The following is a 21,037-nucleotide window of genomic DNA, read 5'->3' on the forward strand; positions in this document are numbered from 1 at the left end:
CTATCCTAACTGAAATACAAATACTAAGCTTACCTCAGTCCACTAAGCTACTAGGCTGAAAGGAAGTGTAATTTGCTATCTGTGCTGACTAATGCAGTGGAAAAAATGACTTCACATTTTTATTTCTTTTTTTGGTGTATTATTTCAAAACCCTTCTCAGTGCAGACCTGATGTGGTGTTACATGGAATTTGAGCCTTTCCGTCACATCCAGTTATTACATGCTTGACTCATCTAAGCACTAAGCCACAGCTGAGTTCACCAAGTTACCGAGGAAGTCTCCTCATACTGACAAAGTGCCAATCCAATCCTAACAGTCAGTCATTAGACAGCCCCAGGAGAAAAGGATACAGTATTGCTAAAACCAGTCTTTTTCAATTTCTATTTTAGGACAATATCTTGCTGTACATTCACAACATGAGGTGTGCATCTGAATCACCAGCCTATGTTTATTTCTAATTAAAAGTAAAACTAAAAAGATCTGATTATTTATCCTCTGTGGAAACCAGAACAAGCATCACACGTATAGAGCTCCATCTAAAGCCTAGATGCCAACGGAAGCAGTTGTACCAGTCTAGTCCACCACTTCAAACTGAATATGTGGAGATGACAGGGACTTTAACAGCTAGCCTTATGCAGAGGTGGAAAAAGTACGAAAATATCGTACTCAAGTAAAAGTACCAATACCTTGATGAAACATTACTCAAGTACAAGTTAAAATACCGATCTGAAAATGTACTTAAGTAAAAGTAAAAAGTAGTTCATTTAAAATGTACTTTAAGTAAAAGTTACTTAGTTACTTTTTTTTTTTTTGGGGGGGGGGGGGGTTTTAGAACAACCAGTTTTACCAGAGACTTTCTAATGAGGAGATACAGCACTCAAAAAATCCTCCATAGTAAAGCATGGGGTTAGTCAGTTGTCTACAAATATCACAACCCTTCCGCGGCAAAACGTTGACATGTGAGTACATTGAGCCAATCATGTGGTGTGTTGTAAAATACATTGAGCCAATCATGTGGTGTGCTGTGAAGACATCGTGCCAATCATCTGTTGTGATCTCGCTGCTGGAGCAAGATTGGTGTTGTGAAGCCTTACGCACACGCATTTCTGCCGAAATAGATGCACGATAAGTGCCCAAAAAGTGTTGCAATATGGCCGCCGAGTGGAGGTACTTGCCTGAAAAGGACTTTGGTCCTAGCTCGAGTTGCTGCAGCCAGCAGCTAAGGCAGCCATGTTCATGCTCCCAGTGTGTAGCGCTGTAGCTGCAGCAACTCGAGCTAGGTAAAACCGATTGTTTCAGTTTTGTTCATACCGACAGCACTCGGTGACGTTGAGAAATGGAGATCTATGTGAAAAATCACCGGAGTTCTCCTTTAAGTTTGAGCAGTAGTTGATTTTCAAAGTTAGTTGCACTCATCCTTGCGTCGCTTTGCAGTGAACAGTAATCCAACTGAAAAGCCCCTCACAGGCAGCTGAGGCAGGGAGGCCAATGTTGAGTTGTTTTTTTATATTTGGAAACAAGCAGAAGGTTCAGCAGATTAAAGGGCGTCGAACTGGGGGGGAGAGTGGGAAGTATAGGGCCCCAATGGAGGAGAGGGCCCATGAAAAGTGGAATACGGGGGGTACAACATTTTCACCAGGCATTAGTAATAACTCAGGTAATCCACACATAAAAAATCCAAACAACTCCATAAGTAGAGTCATGTGTAATGAAGTGGAATAACACAGGGAAAAAGTATTGAACAAGCTAAGAAAAAGCACTAAGGCAAGGAAAGGGAAGGAACGAGCTGGAATCTGTAAGTAGTTAGAGTAGTTATCCTTTCTATCTGTGCAAATTAATATAAGCTTGGTTAGTATATTGATGGGCTATAAAAGGTTTTTCATTACCAAGGTGTCACACAAGAAACATTTCATGATGGATAAAAGCAAAAAGCTCTCCCAAGACCTTTGCAACCTTATTGTTGCAAAACATATCAATGAAACTGGTTACAGATGCATTTCAAAACTTCAGAATCTTCAGTAAGCAGCATGGGAGCCATTATCTGCAAGTGGAAGAAACATCACTGCCATGCAGGATCTCCTCATAATATTTCTGACCAGGGAGTCAGAAGGATAGTCAATTCCAAAAAAGCCAAGGACCACTTTCGGAGTAAGCTCCAGAAAGGATGAAGGCAGCCAATTCAATTAAATTCAATTAAACAGTTCTGGAAGTAACTAAAGATCAGGATTCACAAGAGGGACCCCTGGAATCTGTTTAGAACAATGGGCCAAAATCACACCTGATACTGTGACTAATACGTTTTGTCATACAGGAAATGTCTTGAAGCTGTCTTTACAAACAAAGGCTTTTCCACAAAGTATTGAAGAAATCCGTTCAGTACTTTTTTCCTGTGTCATTCCACTTTAATACACATAACTCTTATGTTTGGATTTTTTATACGTGTGTTAATATAATGTGTGGTGAAAATTTCGAATAGACTCACTGGAAATTTAAGCTAATTACTGAAAAAAAAAAAATATGTATATGTATATGTCCACCATATATTTATTTTACCTGAATATTTTAACTTCCAAATTAAATGTCAAAATGAATGTCAGACGAAATTTAAAGTTTGACTGACTGGATTTTGTATACAAAACATAGTGAAAACTGTCTAAGGTCACTCTCCCTTGTTAAAGAGCTAAATGGTTTAGTCCGCCTGCACGATTCATAAGGTAGTCTATCTTTTGTTTATTTAGTTGAGCATCGCTAGTAGTGGACCGCTAATTGTTGTGCTGCTGGTGCAATGTTTTCTCCAAGAAAGCCAAGTCAGGTTACTAAAAAGAGAGACATCAAAATGAGGGGAAACAACTGCTAATAAACTTCTTTTCCAAAGAAAGGTGAGCACAAACGTCAAAAAAACACCTAAATCCCATGGTGTTTGCTTGAATATCACAGCTATCATTAGTGCTAAAACGAACTGAGACAACCCATTGAAATAGCGGAAAATACACTTTCATAGGTTAGGCTACACATGTAATCTGATGCATCTCGTGATCCAGCTCCAGCTCCATCCCTTTCAGAAAGACTGCATGGCGCCAGCTTGATGTCCTGATGTAGGCTACATGCTGATCATTATCACTAGGCTAGTGGTTTAGGGTGCGATTTCTTTTCTCTCCCTTTCTGTTTTCGTTAGTCTTAACTTTTTTTTTTTTACTCAAGTAACGGATGGGATTTTTTATGTAGCGAAGTTCAATACTTCACTCAAAATGTAATCAAGTAAAATTTAAAATACCGATTTTATAAACTACTTAAAAAATACAAAATACACAGAAAAACTACTCAATACAGTAACGTGAGTAAATGTATTTCGTTACTTTCCACCTCTGGCCTTATGTATCCATGGACACCAAAGATGTTATATTACAGTGAGAGTGACAATAACTAAATAGTGCGAGTAAATGTCAAAGTTTGTGCTGAATGCTGATGCTGTTATGCTTAAAATAAGAAAGTGGCAGGCAGGTTAGCCTACTTCTAGTGTGTGTTTACATTGCTGAACTGGCATACTAAGATGACAATACACTCAGAGTCATGGGTTTGACTGCCAGGAAATACACTGATAAAATATATAGCCTCAAGTACCACAAGTTTCTTTGGAGAATGCTAACACGCAACTTCAGTGATTTCACACCAATATTAGGTTTACTAACCCCAATAAAACCATACATTTCACAAAGTATGTCATATGTTATTCCCAATAATCTGATTTCAGTAGTGTAGTGTAGCCACAATGGAGCATGTGAACAGTCAAGTCAAAAGACTAGGCTAGTACTGCTAACTAGGGGTGTAAATCACAAGTTCCTTCACAATTCAATACAATATTGATTCTTTAAGCCAACGATTTGATTCTTTTCGATACTACAAAATTTCGAACAATGCGAATCGTTGCAATACTGGGATCTGTTGGCGATAGGAAATGATAGATGTTGTTTTATTATCATGGATTCAAAAATGCCAAATATTATAGGCTAAATTATAGGCCAAATACTGAACATCGACTCCAGAATCAGGTAGGTTACACAGAGTTTGTTCTCTTTTTCCCCTAAACCTTCCTGTCACTAGCTAACTTGTATGCTTTAGAATTTAACATGCTTTAGAATTTAACATTAACATAACTTATGTGTTGCAGTAGAAGTGACATTTCTGTCACTGTGAAAGTAAACTAGCCTATTTAGAATATTCTGTAGGCCTACCGATCCTTTAATGAAAACAAATGACAGTCGACTGATTCAAGCTTTCTTTAGGCTACTGAATGCTTTAAACGTGAATGCTAGCTTAATTCATCATTATCTAGATTAGCGTGGTTCTACACTCAGTTGTCATCTAACCCAGTCTTCCCCTGACCACAGTCCTCCTAACACTTTACTGTGAGCAAAATCTTCTACAAAATACACCACTTTTAGGAGCATAGTAGAAATATTGCAGCCTTTCCATAAACATTACTGGGAGTGGTAGTGTGGGTCGATCGACACTGAGACACTCAATCAGTCAGCCATCACTTTCTACATGACCATTTTCCTTGAAAATAGTCAGTCATACACTATAGACCTACGGCATACAGTTACCAACTGACTAAGAATATCATCTAATTTGGCTGAAAGGAATATCTTGTTTACTTGCTGCTAGCAAAACAAAGATCATCCCTGTTTATAGACTGTGAATAAAGGCACTAGCCTAGACATCTAAATGTAACCTCCCATAGATGCTATATTGTGTCCATATGTAGGCTAATCCAAACAGAACTCAAACAAGAGATCAGCCAGAATACACCATCTACAAGAAAAAAATTGAATTAGACCTATGCCTATTTCTTGTACTTAGGGCTGCTCAATTATCGCAATAGCAAACGCAATCGCAATATGAACCAATGCAATACCCAATCGTAAAAGCTACAAATAATCTTAGTTAATTCTGTCTTTTTTGGCTTTTATATTGATTCAATAGAGCCGAAGTCCCGCCCCTTCCGTTTGCCTCCATGGGACCTATCTTTCAAAAAATTTTGAACGCCAGTCTATGGCGAAAAATAAATTATTTTCTGGTCCCGGTTGACTTGTGCCTTGAATTACCCATATGATGTTTGTCAATTTTAAAGACAATTTTGTCGTTGTAAAGTGACGTTAGCTCATTCACAGCCACACTAGATTGTACAAGAATACCAGCAACAGGTCTTAATTGGGCTTTCCTTGCAGATGAAAATACCATGAGTCAGAAGATTAAACACATCAGGTAAGTTGTATTCGTCCAAAGACTGTACATTAGATACTGTTAAGTGACATAGCAGGCAGCAAGATGCAACCGTTAACTAGCATAACAGCTAATCTTATCATTATCATTACGTTAAGTGACGCACATCGCTCGAGGCGAGATGTAGTTCACTGAGCAGATTCGCACAAAACCAACATAACTTTTGAAGTCTATCGAACAACAGTACTTTCTTGACGTGAAAAATTATCTTTTAAATTCACACACATCATATGTGAAATTCGTGGCACAATACAAACTGGATCAAAAAATAATTGTTATCTCTCCATTAACTCCCGTTCATATTTTTTTGAAAGATGGACCGGAAGTAGAAGGGCGTGACTTCTGCTCTCTATCTTCTCCAGAATAAGTCCCGCCTCCGTAACTTCTGTATCCATCCAACTTTCGGGCGTCGAATGTCTATGGGAAATAACATGGCGTTTCGAAATATCATACCAGTAAAACATCTGTAGGTGGCGAAGTAGAAAAAAATGGTGGGCCGATTGGCCTACACACTTCTGCCATCTAGTTTCCACTGGGTTTTTTGATTGTCGGTGCCGTTAAAGTAGAAATATATCAGTAAGAAGCACTAAGCTAACGCACGCTTCAGACGCCGCGACTCCCCCAGTCAAGGTTGCATAGCAACGGCAGCAACGCAGCAACGGCAATGTTTCATAGTTTGATAGACACCAGAGCCTGTCTACGGAGGTGGCACTAACCCCACGTGAAATCATCATGTTTGATAGGTTGTTAATACATTCTGATAACATTACTGTTCTGATCAAGGTCATGCAAAATAAAGCTATTGACTCAATACGATTCAGCCTCTGATTCCTAGTCTGCTTATCATGATCTGTTATTCGTGAAAAAAAATCTCATCGTCATGTCTTTAGTGTCTTCGTCGGCAATTTCTTTCTTTTTCAAATATCTCAATAACAGCCAACAAACTCGCACAGTCAAACCAAAGTTAAGTCATGTTGAAAAGAGGCTGAACCTTGCAAACGATTTACATTTATAGACCACTGAAACCACGCATGAATCACACGTGAAAATGACCATCACGTTGTGACTGGGTTGTGAGCAAGATCTAACGCCCTCCTCCGTCCGCGTACATCAACACTAGCTCCCGGTTAGCATTAGTAATCGTTTACTACTTAAACGGCACCGACAATCAAAAAATCGGCCCACCAGCTTTTTCTACTTTGTCACCTACAGAGTTTGACAGGTACGATCTTTCGAAACGCCATGTTATTTCACATAGACATTTGACGGCCGGAAGTTGGATGGATACGGAAGTTACGGAGGCGGGACTTATTCTGGAGAGGTCTATTGACTACGCATCTTCTGGTTGGTGGGTTTGCGTAGTATGTGATGGGTACAAAAATTCTGATTGGTGAGCTTCACAGTCGGTGCTCTTCTTGTGCACTGGGCGTGCTCACCAATCAGCGGAAGCACAAATTAAAGACACATGGAATATTAAACCAAATCTATTCATTGACATTAAAAATGACAATTAGACATTTTCCCCAAACCGTGCAGCTCTACTTGTACTCTTGAGTAAGACATGTTTGAAAATTCTCATTTTTCCCCAACCACACCGTTTGTCCATAAACTCATTCAGTATTTTCTTGCAAAAAAACTGTTTGCAAAAGTGTCTCCTTTGGTGTAATTTTCTGTTGTAAGGTTTGTTGACAGGATAAGCATGTGCAAAACTAGGCTTAACAGGCAGAAAATGCAAAATTCAGGGAAATTAACCTTTTTTTTCTTTCAGTCAAATGTGTTTACATTGCAATACTGCAACAGTGGTTTATTAACAGTTTAATTAAGTTGCAGAGTTACCAGTGCGCATGTTAGTTTGCAATATGGCTAGGCTTAAGCATTACAATGGATCTACACATTTATTTTCAACAAATTGTTCTTAGACTACTTATAGATATGGCTTTGTGTATGCAACTGTGTCGTTCATCAGTTGCTAAACATTTTAAAGTAGTTTGTGTATTGTGTTATCAGTTAATCTCAGAGTTAAAATACCAACATGGGTTTGTCCTGTTGTCATCCCTTTCTCATTTACAAACGTCTTTGCTAAAAAACAAAACAAAAGATCTAAAATAGTCAACAGGGCTGAAAGAAAAGACTTTAAGGTGTGTTTCACATTTAAAAAACACACCATAATAAACACAGTGAAGAGGCCCTCAAATACACTAAGATTACAGCAACAACAGCAACAGCAACAACAACAACAACAACATAAGCAATTGCAGCACCAGCAACAACCACAACCAGAAGAGGGAAGAAGTAAAAATCACCCTGGTGCACTTGTATAGAGCAACTACCCTTCTTGGGAGAAAAAAATAAGTACCAAAAATGTAACACAACAAAGCAGAAGAGTTTGAATCGCATTGGCTACACTATAAACACACCTTGCATAAGATTAACACTTTAACTTCAAAAGAAGGCCTGCCAGACATCATTCATATTTCTAAATACGTGTCCTCAGCAAGGCAACAGGGTAACATCAACATCACAGAAAGACTGCTACACAAGCGTAATAATCAACTTATTTGTGACTGACTGATAGGCGTTAGTTAGCCTAAAGACTGCTGATTGTTCTTTGAAACATCCATTGTCAATGCCTAGGGAATAGCTCTTATGTCGGGGACGTGTGACACATGCACCATATTTCACATAAACCTATTGCATTTGATTTTACCCATTCTTTTTCAGCAAGTAATCAAAAACAATAATAGTCATTACTCAGAGAATGGTGCTATGATTTCCACAAACTTTTGCAGTTGCCTGGAAAGAAAAAAAAAAAAAAAAAAACACATTAAAAAGATAACGCCAGCAAACCTATAATTGCGCTAGAGACGCAATTGGTTAATAAGTTGGTCGGCGTAGAGAGAGGACATCAAATCTTACTTCGTTGACGTTACAGAGTCCTTCTAACTAACTAACGTTAAAGTAACTGGCACTGCAAATGGTTAATGGGCACACTTAATCTTGCAAGAAAAAAATAGACTAATAGCTCGATTAGTAAAAATGTCATTTCAATGCGGGTAGCATTGAAGCTATATATAATTAACGGAAGCTGTTTACCATGGGCGTCATATTAACACCGTGTTGATGTGAACTGAATAACTTCAACACCAACTTAATAATTACAATAAAATAATAATCAATAACGTTAGTAATAATCTTTTTAATGTGAATGATAGATCCACGGTAACATTAAATATATTTATATTATTTCGTCGGTGGCACAACCACCTTTTTTCAACGTTAACTCAACGTTAACGTTGATGTTCACCATTGCCAAGCTCGTTTCATTCCGCCGACGTTAGTTAACGTTAGCTTGGTTAACGTTACACAAAACGACTCAATACATCCTGAATGCCATTGCCAACCGAATAGCTGTCACACTTTCAAAGCTTTTTCCAGCTTGGAAAACCTGGCAAATCACTTTCTGGAAAGCGGTTTTAACATTAGTCTGGTCTGATGTAAAACGTCTTAAGTTATGGTAATGTTAGCCTTTCTTCCAAAAGCAGGCTAACTGCACTGACTTAACGTTAGTTACTAACAGCCAAATTACCTAGCTAATGAAGATTTATTCAACGTTAACGTGAAATTACCTTGGGAGAATAAAGCTAAAGTTATCCACTTACCTCTCAAGAGAAGCTAGCTAATGTTAGCTAGCTATGCAGGCAGCTAGTTACTTCCGTATATCCGTTCATTTCATATGTCGGAACTGGTTAAGGTTAACGTTATTGTCACTTGAACCTAAATTATTTAAATCGATAAGAATTGGTTTAGGATAACCAATAAATATCAAGGGAATGTTCCTCAGTTAGAGTCCCGAAAATGTTGTTATGAGTCTGCTCTTTGCTGAAAGTCTCAGCTGCCACCACCAGGACCTAATAATCTCTGACGTCGTTAACCTTTCCTCTCAAACCACGATCAGATTCCCGAAAAGACGCCTGCAGTGGTGTTCTTGCGCGTCGCTGATTGGTTTGTTGGCCTTGCAATCAAGTGAAACCAATTTAACCCTTACACTACTATGGATTGATGGTCCCGGGCTCTCCAAGTGTTCCTGCAAATGAATTGATCATTTATCCATATCCTTTGATTGCTGTTGTGCTATTCTTTGTTAATACACCTCTGAAAATCTCTCTCTCACACACACACAAACACACACACACAGTTTTCCTGTATTTTATCAGGCTAAATAGTAGATGGTAGGGTATGATACCCTACATTTTGCCTATTACTGCCAGATGTGCATATTAAGTAGGCCTACCCTAGGCTAGGTAGCCTATGTCATCTAATGACTTAAAGCAACACCAACGAATGTTCCCTCTGTCGCACGCATGCTATTTGTTTATCCAGCACAGGCTTTGCGGATGTCCACAGACAAGGTAGAATACTTTGCATGACTTATAAAAGTACTATGTATTGCGACATCAGATGCAAGTCAAATTTGTAGTTTCTTCTCATTCCATCGAACTACAGGTCCGCTACCCGATCTGGCAAACTTACATAGTGCGGTCCCAAGACCCTTTAAACAATAAAAACAAAAACAATGCTTGAACGTTCTATTTGGGCCCCAATCTACTTCCTCTGTATTAAGATAACATATGGAATGTTAAAACGGAAGTCTTGTGGGGCCAACTATGATGCTGATAATGGAACTCTCTTGAAAGGGTCCATAGAGGGCCGCGAAGCGAATGCAGAATTGCCGTTCACCCTGTTAGGAGTTGATGAACCACTTAAACGATTTTGGAAACATTATTTTAAGGTATAAAAAACTCTTTGGTGTTGCTTTAACCACAACACTAAATTTGGCATGCATATTATAATTGGCCAGTCCGTCATCCGTCCGTCTTTAAAATAGTCGCCCAACGTATCTACCTATCAATTGTGTTAATAGTAGATAACATTAATGCTATCCTTCATTGTGTAAGATATTTGAGACGGAAACGGAAAATATTTGAAGAAATATGCGTGAGAATTTAAATGTTGCTCTGTTCTACCCCAAAACGTGATGACACTGAGTTATATTCCGTTGTAAAGTTGTTTTCTCAACTGCTGTCAAGCTATTGCAGGACCCATTATCTCACTGACAGAAAAGACAAAATTGTCTCAACCAGGTGCAACCATTTACCATAAAATTATCACATTTAAATATCAACCATATCATAACTGTGCTATATTACGTTATTAATCTTCTTATAATAGTATATCTTCAACAATTAAAATGAAAATTATAAGAACATGTTCAGTGGAATAATAGCAAATACTTTCTTAGGCTACTATCTACATCTACTATATCTGCTGGTCCAAGTGTATGGGGTCTTTAAGACCAGGAATCTCATTGAGCCCCAGAGGGAGGGACTTCCCATCCAACCCACTTGATGAGTTAAAAGCACTGCACTTGCCAGGAACTGTGGGCTGCAGTTTCATAGGATGTGGTGTGATGGAACAGCATGTATCTTGGACTATAAATCAATACAATCTAAGAGATAACGTGTAAAAGCATTTATCTAAATGGAAATAACCTCAAATAAGGCCATCACAAAAAAGTGTTTTTGTGTAACATTGTAAAGAATGTCTTGAAAAGGGTGCTTTATATAATACATTTTAAGTGGACATGTTTGGAGGGTTAATGTGGCATAACATTTTCAATTTGTTGATGATTAGTGTCAGTTACAACATTTAGACTAGGAGTAGTAGGCATATGCTATTCAATGAAGATATGATATTCTTAAGACCGGGCTAGTTACATGGTTACTCTCATTAATAACACATTTTCCCACTTTCATTGTTAGTGACCTGTTAGTGTTCTGTGGCCTGAGTTGATACATTTTATGAAACTTTTGTACCACTGATGGCAAAACATGGCCTAAAACTGAAATTTTGGAAAGAGTGGGAGAGCATCAAAAGACCATCAGCTACATGAGAATAAGGGAAATTCCCATCCTACGCATTGTTAAAATATGAAAAACATCATGAAACAATATGAAAAATATCTAAAACATGGCATCAACATAGCTTCAATGACCATTAGCCTATTGTACTAATGTAGGCTATACATTTGGTGCAGAGTTGATATACAATCCTGCCACGTATACACTATGCTATTTAATTACTGTATCATAATATTTTAGCACATGGCTTAACTTTGCCATTTTTTTACCATCCCAAAAGACGGCCCTAATGACTTAAATTAAGATTTATCTTTATGAAGATCTATTTTCAAACATGGAATTATTGTTCAAATAACTTCTCAAACACCATAAAGTTGGTTGTGGTTCTTGAATTTTAATTAAAACTGTTCACATTACAGTACATTGTGACAAAATGTCCTTTTTCCCCAGCTGTGAGAGAGGGCCCTCCATAGGCCATGTTGAATCAGTGGTGTCAAGATGGCTGCCATCCTTCAGTTATCACAGTACTGTACCTTTAAGATGGACAGCATCAGCACTCTGATAACTGAACAAGGGCAGCCTGTCACATCAAGCTGTAAGAATCTCCACCCATCCTTAAACTATAGCAGAGACTAAGTGAAGAGACAGCAAGAAAAGAGCACCCCACAAAGTGATACTGGGTGTTCACCGTAGGCCTACAGTCTTTAACAAATTAAGTGAAGAAAGGTTGCCTAAGGACTCAACTTAAGTATAAGTATAGTATACACTTTTTATCCCTTGAGGGAAATTGCATAAACACAGTTATTAAATAGAAATTAATACATTTAAGTAGGTGGGTAGGTCCTTGACCTACACAATTCATACATGCAAAGTAAATGTGCCACATTGAACATTGCCAAGTATTATTTATGATGCAGACTAATTCATTATTTATACGTACCATCACGCTTACGTCAGACTTGTTGTGGTCTACGGGACTCCGCCCTCGGAGCTAGATGTTTCTCTGGAAGTCCAGTCGCGTAGCTTGACCACTGGGGCTCCTCCCTAAAGCTCCCCGCCCTCCGTGCAAATCGCTTCTTGTAAACAACTCGATTAGCTCTCTCTTCTCGCTATCACAGAGCAGTGGGGAACGCCTATTACAATCCTTAATGAAATAGCATATGCTTAGCCTAAAGTTGAAGCATCGCTTGTAACACGCCAGTTTTACTTACACTAGACAAACAACTTGTCTCGCACCCCTTGCACAGACTGTTCACTAGATCAGCTCCAAGAAATACGCGCTGTCTGTATCCAGGCAAAATGCATGCACACGCTGCTCAATTAGGGAAAACATGGGGTATGTCACAACAGTTCCATTAACGGCAAAAAAACTGTGACTTACATGAACGGTAAAGCGGACTATCAACTAAATCCTTTAGCCTACTAAAAAAATAAACATGTTTGATAGCACGCCGTTGGTTAACCAATCTGTTATAAATAATACAGAAGTTCACTCAGGTACAGCATACCACCCCTCAAGTTGTTAATCATTATTGTTGACAATAGTAGTCGAATAATTTCGAAACTCGGACATTTACAATCAACGACTGTTAAAGAATTCGTTACATTTCTTGTTAAATCGTAACGTTAGCTGCTGAGGGGAATGCTAACGCCCAGCACCACCACCGCCCGCACACACCCCTTTCAAGTCAAAAACAAATACCACGTCTTACCATGTCAAAAATAAATATTCGCTACTAATATAACAGAATGTTATAACTAGTACCAGTCATATGCAAGTCATACTTACACGTAATGTCGTGTGTATCCCAGGTGTTTACGTGAATATCTTTATGACGCAGCAAGCCCACATCGAACAACGTGATTGTCGCCATTTTTTGTTGTTATTGAAATCTCAAAGCCATGTGACAAAATAAAATAACAAGCTTCCGGGTCCCAAGCTGTAGTCTCATTAATATACATTTGTTCCGAATAAGTCTTTGAATGCAGAAAGTATTTCGATACCCCCAGGTTTTCTGGACGGATCAGCACAGCGCGACAAAGCACACTGCATTTAACATGTTTAAAGCACTGACACCACCGCTGGGCTTGCAACAAGTAATTTGCGTGCAGCACCACGCGATCAAGTAGCCTATTGCAAGTTGGTTAAGGGCTAGATTATAGCCTATGAATTTTTTTTTTTTTTTAAACGCTTTCCAATCGCTGTTATCAACACGTGTCTGATTGGCAGGTTACTTTATGACAACCCTGCTGACTCAACAACTGAAGACTCACCATGTTGTTAAAACACAACATTACCCTGTCCTTTGCACCACACATCATTTCTCAGTAGGCTATAGCCTATTGGTTTGAGGTGCCATGTCATCCTGATGTAGCTTATTTATAGCCTATATTCAATGTAACTATTCACTATTTTCTAAAGTAGGATAAATGTCGAGCTAAATTACTGACTTATCCCAAATCCAGTGATTGAAGTGGACCATTTAACATGCATTCTTCTACAACAAGTAGCCTAAAAGATTTACCTAATAACCGTGCTCTCTATTTGAGAAGTAGGCTAGACCTAGCCGAGAGACGAATTGTGACACTGGTGAAGGAGGACATCCACATTTTTTCTGTCCACAATATGGCACAACTGAGGGCCTATTCGAGACATTCTGGAAAAATCGCGTCTTCCAAGACATCTTTCAACGAAAACTACAATTACCATGCTTCCCTACTGGCGCGCTATACTTCGCTTTTTTATGATGATGTGCTGGGAGGCGCATTGAAATAGGGCGTAGGGGCTTCTCCTCCATTCATTCGTTGAGAGAAGGCACGCACACACCTTAAGGAGAAAACTGAATCGACAATATGTGGGTGGGGTGCAAGTTTTTCGATTAATCTAGCGCATAGAGAAAACTGCTAACCGAGCACAATTTAGACTGCATAAGCATACAAAAACATCGCGCTGAGCTGGTGTTGACTTTTCAGTTGAAAAGTCTTTGGAGAGCAACTTTTTGCAAGTGAGTGGACTCGCCACCATTTCCCCTGCTAGACCATTACACGATTTTCCAGGCTGGAATGATCTTTTCCCAAATGTTTCTGCACTTGAATCCTGTTTACGTGGATTGTGCAATTCAACTCCCAATTCAAGTTGTCCCTTAGTTGATTGAAGCAAATGAAATACGGTTGGCGAGTTATTATTTTGCAAATAGCTTATGAGAATTAAGTCGATTGTAGCGCACCATTTGTTCATTTCTTACAGGAGTCACTTCAACCGTTATGTCTAGAATATTCCGTGCCGTTATCATGGGCCCCCCCGGCTCAGGAAAAGGAACCATCTCTGAAAGAATTGCGCACACTTTTGGTATACAACATCTGTCCAGCGGTGACTTTTTGAGAGAGAACATCGCCGCAAAAACGGGTGAGTAGGTGACAACCATGATCATTCTCTTTACCTCGATACCTATCTGCTCTTCGTGATATCCACTTGAGTCTGAAAACGCAGTTTTGCACAGCGAAACAGCATCTGACTACAATCACTACATAGCAAAAATGTCAGAAAGTTCATGTGGGGTAAAAGGGGAAGAGAAGTCGCTTCCACGCTGGCACAGGGCTCTTTTGCACGACATAGTGGCATGATTTTTTCACTATGTTACCTGGGTAACCTTATCCATTGGATTTGTCATCCGTTTTCAAACTTCCAAGAAAATAGGCTATATGATTTTGCTCTTCAGAACATTTTAGCCTACAAAGAGAACTGTTAGAGGAACAATCCTAAGATTTCAAGAGGAGTTTAAACACTCATTTATTCAGTTTATATTTCAATAATTTATTGTAGGCTATAGCCTTATAGTTTTGTTTATTTTTTAACAAAAACTGTCCCTTTTTAACTATTGTAATGTCATATTCTGTAAGTGGACAAATGCGCCTGCTAATTCCATAACCATAACTAACAATTTTCCTAGCATGTAGCCTACACTATTATGTAGCCTAAATTGGCGTGTGCCAGGCATAAATCAATGATTGTGAATGTTTAATCAATGACAGTGAATGTTTAATCTGTTTCATGTGGCTTTCACATTTCAGAGGCTGGCATACTGGCTAAGACCTACATAAAGAAGGGCCTCCTGGTGCCAGATCATGTGATGACACGGCTTCTGCTACCTAGACTAGAGGAGATAGCCAGACACAGCTGGCTGCTGGATGGTAGGTCAGGTGTAGTTATGTCTCCCAAAAGTCAGTCTTTAGAAGAATTTACATTATATCTGCTGTTATACACATCATCACACAATCATCTCTGATTGAAACATCTCATGTATCTCTAATTATCAAGTAGTGCTTGATGCTTCTCTGAGGGCAAAGTGACTTTTGAATGGATAGTCCACTACATGCATAAGCATCTGCATGTATTAAATGTTTGCTAAGGTACTAGCTCATAGGTATGCTATGCTCAAAGAATGCTATGATGAAAGAGTTATTTGTGTGTTTAAACCAGCCCATAGTATGACTCAGACTCTTCCAGTACACAGTGCACAAAATAGGGCCAGTATTGACTTGATGTTTTACTTGCTCTCTTTACCCCATGAGTGAACTCAATTCAGATGACCTTCATTACTCAACACTAACACAAAACAAGATGTTTTAGAATCGAGTGCAGTATTGCCAAAAGTCAGCGGCAAGTTTCGTAGTTGAAGGAAACTGAGAAACGTTAACCACCAGTTTGTTATTACACAGAGACTCAGCCTTCCACTGACCTATAAAACATGTTGAGACAGTGCCGGATAGGTCCTGTTTTCCCTTGTAAACAATAGTGCTGGGTTGCCCCTGAAAATCAGGATCTTTGGCAGTACTGCTATTAGTGAAGTCAAATACTGTAGATTTGAGCCAATAAATGTCAGTAATAAACTGAATACTGATTAAATTCGCAGCTGTGTTTCAAATACAGACTTGCCCCTTTTTCTTCTGATTACCAACTTACCTGTTGTTTAAAATAGCCTTTTGCCTTGTGCTTTGCTTTGTGTTATCAGCACCAGATTGTAAAATGCTGTATGGCCTCTTGCATTCTGAAAATATAGCCATTATACATAAGATAGTTTAGTAGTTAGTAGTTATTTACTTGCTTTTCAGAAAACTGTTCGAATATTTATAATTTTTTTGTATAATTAAATAGTTTGATTAAATGTATGGTTAAACTAGTACTGACTTTTTTGTCAGGTCAGTGCATGCATGTGTGGTCCAGTTAAGCATCTCAATTGAAGAGGGCAATGCTACTTTCTGTACCAAACAAAAAAGTTATCATTTACATTCTGTTTTGTCAGGCTTTCCCAGGACACTGGCTCAGGCCCAAGCCCTGAACAGTGCATGTGAGCTGGATGTGGTCATCAGTTTGAACGTCCCATTTGAGACTTTGAAGGAGAGACTGAGGCATCGTTGGATACACCCTGCCAGTGGCCGAGTTTACAACTTGATATTCAACCCTCCACTCGTGACGGTGAGAAGTCTTTCTCAGCAGGGCCAGACATGACTTTAGTACAGCATAATAAATGTACATGTTTGGGGGAAGCCTACTGTAACTTGTATGTTTAATTGTGCCAAACAGTAAGTTGACTGTTCTTTAATTTTGCTTTTTTTATTTGTAATTAATAATACTACTGATGAGCTACACTTGCACAAAGTGCTCATCAATGTGCAAATGCAGATATTACTTATGGGTGGTGGTTGTGGAGGCTTCGGGGAATGCAGCCCAGGACCCGGTTCCCCGAAAGTATCGTATGCCTAAGTAGGCCGTAAAGTCCCTCTTGCGAACGTCTTAAGATTTGCGGACTGTTTCCTGAAGCCATTGTTGCTTAAGAATGTTGTGAAAACACTCTACAAGTGATCCAGAGTAGGCCCACTCCGTTGAGAGCATCGTAACAAGTACTTCTCACTGAGGTCACCAGCAGGACATACAGGGAAATTACAACTAAGAATATAATTATCCAACTTATGTTACCATTCTTTATTGTGTTTACTTGTAATAAATCAGATTACATACAACCTGTTAAGAAATGAATTATTTTCCTGGTTCCTTTGTGAATTCTACGCAAATGAAGGCATGTAGTTTCAGAGTTCTTTAATACAGTCTATGGGGAAATCTCTGAGGGTAATTGTCGCATCATTGTCGCATCGGTTCTCAAACATTCTAATCCCATATTTGTGACCGTACTCCTCATAATAATGTCAGAGAGGGTTAAAGCGGATCTTTAATAATGTGATTAAAACGGACAAAAATGCAATTAAGTATGAAACGAGAAATTGGCATAATAGTTTCTGATTTTCTTTGTCTAAGTGTAGGATACCTTTTATTAGGCCTAAAGGTAAGAGCAGAGTAAGGAGCATGTGGTTTAGCCTGATCTAAAATCTAGTATGTTATTTAAGCCCACACATTTCCTCACTTTCGTACTCTTTCTTACCAGCGTTATCAGGGAACCGGGCCTGGCCTCTTCAAACTGAACACCTGAAGGTTGTGGGTTCGATCAGACACCAAAGAGCTAGCATCACACTAACATCAGTGTGCAAGGCACACTGGTCCCAGTTGTATATTCAAGAGTCATTTAATTATACTCATGTAATTATGTATGTCATTTCATTAAACCTGATGGATATCATGAAAGGCTATTTCAATATCCTCCTATAATATAACCTCTAAGTTGACCTCTGCAATATATGTTGTGAGCTGTAAGAGTCATATAGAGTATAGAGCTCAAGAACAATGATTAAGTTGAATAGAGATGGATTCGGTAGAGCTTGTTGTTGCTGATATGAATCACCCTGCCTGTTATGACAGCCATGTTGATGAGATGGAGTGGTGATTGTAATGACTACTTCTCTCTATTTCTATGATAAAAATAGCAAGCTTTTGAAATCTCTCGTCTGCTCAGGGTATTGATGACATCACCGGTGAGCCTTTAATTCAACATGAAGACGACAAACCAGAGGCATTAGTGGCCAGACTGCGACACTACAAAGACGTGGCCAAGCCGGTGATAAACCTATACAAGTGTGTGAAAGTTCCCTTCTTTCCCTTTAACTCTGGATTTCTCATGATCTTGGCTATCTGACAGTAGCCAGCTCTGAAGTCTTAGCTGTAATTAACTCTATCTCTGTGCTTGTCATTTTGTCCAATTTGAGCCTATTCTTATTTTCACAGTGAATTTGCTTGTGATGATTATGCTGTTGATGATCCTTATGTGTCCCAGGTCCAAAGGTATCCTGCACATGTTCTCGGACACAGACACGAACCACATCTGGCCTCACATCAGTTCCCTGCTCAGTGCCAAGATTCCAGCGCCCAGGTCCAGCGCCCAGTCCACTCCAACACACTGAGGGAGACACTTGCCAGAGGAGGGGGACACTGAGTGGAGACTCCCTGGACAGGTCCTTCAACGACTCCATAACTCCAGACAAGTGTCTGGTGTTGTCATTTACAAGTGTCCTCATATGATGGCTCTTTGAATTGATTAGTCCTCTTCTTCCTCCTCTGTCACTCTCACTCACTCACTCGTTTCCCTCTTTCTCTCTCTGTCTCTCTCTCCATCTCTCTCTCACGCACATATGCAAACATAACCCTCCAAGTTAATTCAGGAGTCAGGTTTCTGCATGATTTTGTCATGCAAATATAACTGTCAAAACATAACATCAAAACACATTCTCCCCACTAAGCTGAACATCTGGTTTAGCTTAGTGGGGAGGAATTATTTTGAGGTGAATGATTTTCCCTCAGTTTTCACTGTATATAAGCTAACATTAATTAGGTCATTTAAATTAAAGCTTTTCTCATGACTGCCTTTGATATGTCATGGTATTTCATTCTCAATGATTTTGGTAGTTTTGGAATGGAAGGGACTGGACCTTTCTAATGGAAGAAATTGTAAAAGTATCCCATTAGTAAGTGTTGTGGTTTTGCTGGTTAGATGTATACAGTTGTCGTTGTAACTAGTAAATTACTGACCCACACAATGCAATCCCAGTGTATGCAGCCATTTATGCCATGTGCTTGCCTTTTCACAATATGACCCTTTCCAGTACCTCACTACAATATGTGCATTTATTCTTAGATTCCATTAACTAATGAAACAATTGCCTTGTACAGAAATTACTTCTTGTTTGAAAGAATCACATTGCACTAATGTTCCTGGTGCTTTTGTGCTTACTTTAATGTAATGACAAATATCATGATTATTGATCATATTTGTTGGAGAACTACTCCCTCTCCTGATGAATGTGCTCAGGATCAAATACAAGTTCTTCGTTTTGCCAAAGGGTCCAACCTTGCACAGAGATGAACATGCAGTGGCTTTAGATAACAGCAGTGGTTTATCTGAAATGCGGGCCTATAAAGGCATACAATTCCAAAGTATTTCCTTAACGCTCGCCTGAGAAAATGATGTGTTATTTTAACATTTGTATTCAGTCATTGATCATTGTAGGACTGTGGATTTTTGTTTATGCTTTGTGTGTTCTATAGTCACATTGCTTTAGGTCATGTGTACATCTGCTCTGTGTTGCAACTTGCAATGGAAATGTTTTGTGATGGAACCTTTAGGGACCAACATTTTTAAGTTTTAGGTTCTAAAGAGCTAAACATTTTGGCACAGCAGTGACACTGCAACTCTGAAACTAGAAGTTCTAAACGTTGAAGCTGTGTAAGGAAATTTGTTACAGGGTTCAAACCTGTCTATGAATGAACCATTAGTAGACAATGGAACAGGTAGAAAAAGAGTCGCTGTCGCTGAAGTGAATGTATGGTGAGAATTAACCATGTATTTAGTTTGTTATGACACCTTTTACTCACTATATGATCTTCAATAGGTCTTCAGAGGTCATGGGTTCCATTTTTGGTGCTAGTGCCATGGTATATGGTTTATGTGTTCTATTGTATTGATTAGGGAAATCCAAAGCTAACATAGATGGCAAATATCATTCAGATGTACAGCATTTTGCCATACTTTAATGAAACTAGTATGGAGGGACTTACATGAAGGGAACTGAGTGTGCTGGTTTTCATCCACATCCACAGTAGACTGTAATATTGTGCTACGAATGTTTTATTTCTGGGCGGTTTGTTGCCACTTGTTAAGAGACTAAATGAGAGTCTTGCCGGCCAGAGAACGTGCTCCAATGTTTCCTCAATGTTTCCTCAATGTCTCCACCCTCTGTTGTGCAATACCACAGAGCCTATTTCTGTGCTGCTGTGAGTCATGCAGTGCAGCTGCTTTGTCCCAAAAACCAAAATAAACACTTTTTTCCTACAAAACCTGAGAGTTCACTGGTTTGTTTTACCCAAGTCAAATGGTTTTGCTTCTAGTAATGTTACAAAAGGTAGGGAAACAAAAATCCTGAAATAATCTAACTAGTACAGTAGTTAGCCTCACTTGCAACATATATAAAAAGACACACTTGTAAATGCAAATGCAATATAAACCAAATACTGGAGTTCAACACCAGATACCATATTTACCCCATATGTCTGTTTTCAATCACCAAACAAGCTAGCCTAGAAATCTAGACACACCCTAGCGGCACGGCCAGGGCTACAAACAAGCAAATACTCTCTCACAATTGATTGAATTTTACAAGTCATTTACCCCAATGTACAGACCCTGGACCACATTTCCATGTTAATATGTCAACTTGGTTTCTATCCATAACACTTCTCGTCTGTCTTTTCTGCATGTTCTCAGAAAAAGTCCAGTATTCATGCACAGCCATTGCTGTGTAAAATAAAAAGGACATGGCTCGAAGAGAGCCATTTATACTTCAGAAGCACAGAGGAGGGGAATGATTTCATTGGGTGTTGCCCACTAATTTGCC

At 39.0% G+C, this 21,037-nt stretch overlaps 2 protein-coding genes and 1 long non-coding RNA gene across 5 annotated transcripts in view; 1 reads left to right on the plus strand and 2 right to left on the minus strand.

The window, feature by feature from the left end:
- jak1 (Janus kinase 1) overlaps positions 1–9,209 on the minus strand; it is a 44,050-nt gene extending 34,841 nt beyond the window's left edge. The window contains exon 1 of the mRNA XM_048252432.1: positions 8,942–9,209. The gene's annotated coding sequence lies outside the window, so the exon portion shown is untranslated. The remainder of the gene's footprint in view (positions 1–8,941) is intronic.
- Positions 9,210–11,574: 2,365 nt separating this feature from the next.
- LOC125300914 lies at positions 11,575–13,281 on the minus strand. Of its 2 annotated transcripts, none has more exons than XR_007194634.1 (2): positions 12,141–13,281; positions 11,575–11,733 (listed from the first exon to the last, which is right to left on the minus strand). It is a non-coding gene; the product is annotated as an uncharacterized LOC125300914 (long non-coding RNA). The 2 variants fall into 2 exon arrangements; XR_007194635.1 differs by having other exon boundaries at positions 11,575–11,765.
- A 144-nt stretch (positions 13,282–13,425) lies between these two features.
- On the plus strand, positions 13,426–20,480 carry ak4 (adenylate kinase 4). 2 transcript variants are annotated; one of them, XM_048253493.1, is made up of 6 exons: positions 13,426–14,205; positions 14,448–14,606; positions 15,272–15,391; positions 16,504–16,676; positions 18,106–18,224; positions 18,424–20,480. In XM_048253493.1, exons 2-6 carry the CDS (start codon positions 14,465–14,467, stop codon positions 18,548–18,550), a joined length of 681 nt encoding a protein of 226 aa, XP_048109450.1. In that variant the 5' UTR covers positions 13,426–14,205; positions 14,448–14,464; the 3' UTR covers positions 18,551–20,480. The 2 variants fall into 2 exon arrangements, with proteins under 2 accessions (XP_048109450.1, XP_048109449.1); XM_048253492.1 differs by having other exon boundaries at positions 13,426–14,606.
- The last annotated feature ends 557 nt before the right edge of the window (positions 20,481–21,037 follow it).

Source organism: Alosa alosa, chromosome 9 (genome assembly GCF_017589495.1).
Source record: "Alosa alosa isolate M-15738 ecotype Scorff River chromosome 9, AALO_Geno_1.1, whole genome shotgun sequence".
Classification (NCBI taxonomy): domain Eukaryota; kingdom Metazoa; phylum Chordata; class Actinopteri; order Clupeiformes; family Clupeidae; genus Alosa; species Alosa alosa.

Bases quoted from the DNA above. Each gene is read 5' to 3' on its own strand.
- ak4 (XM_048253492.1), top strand. From the start codon at position 14,465: ATGTCTAGAATATTCCGTGCCGTTATCATGGGCCCCCCCGGCTCAGGA. The intron at 16,677-18,105 runs GTGAGAAGTCTT...TCGTCTGCTCAG, and splicing joins TCAACCCTCCACTCGTGACG to GGTATTGATGACATCACCGG. The intron at 18,225-18,423 runs GTGTGTGAAAGT...TATGTGTCCCAG, and splicing joins CCGGTGATAAACCTATACAA to GTCCAAAGGTATCCTGCACA.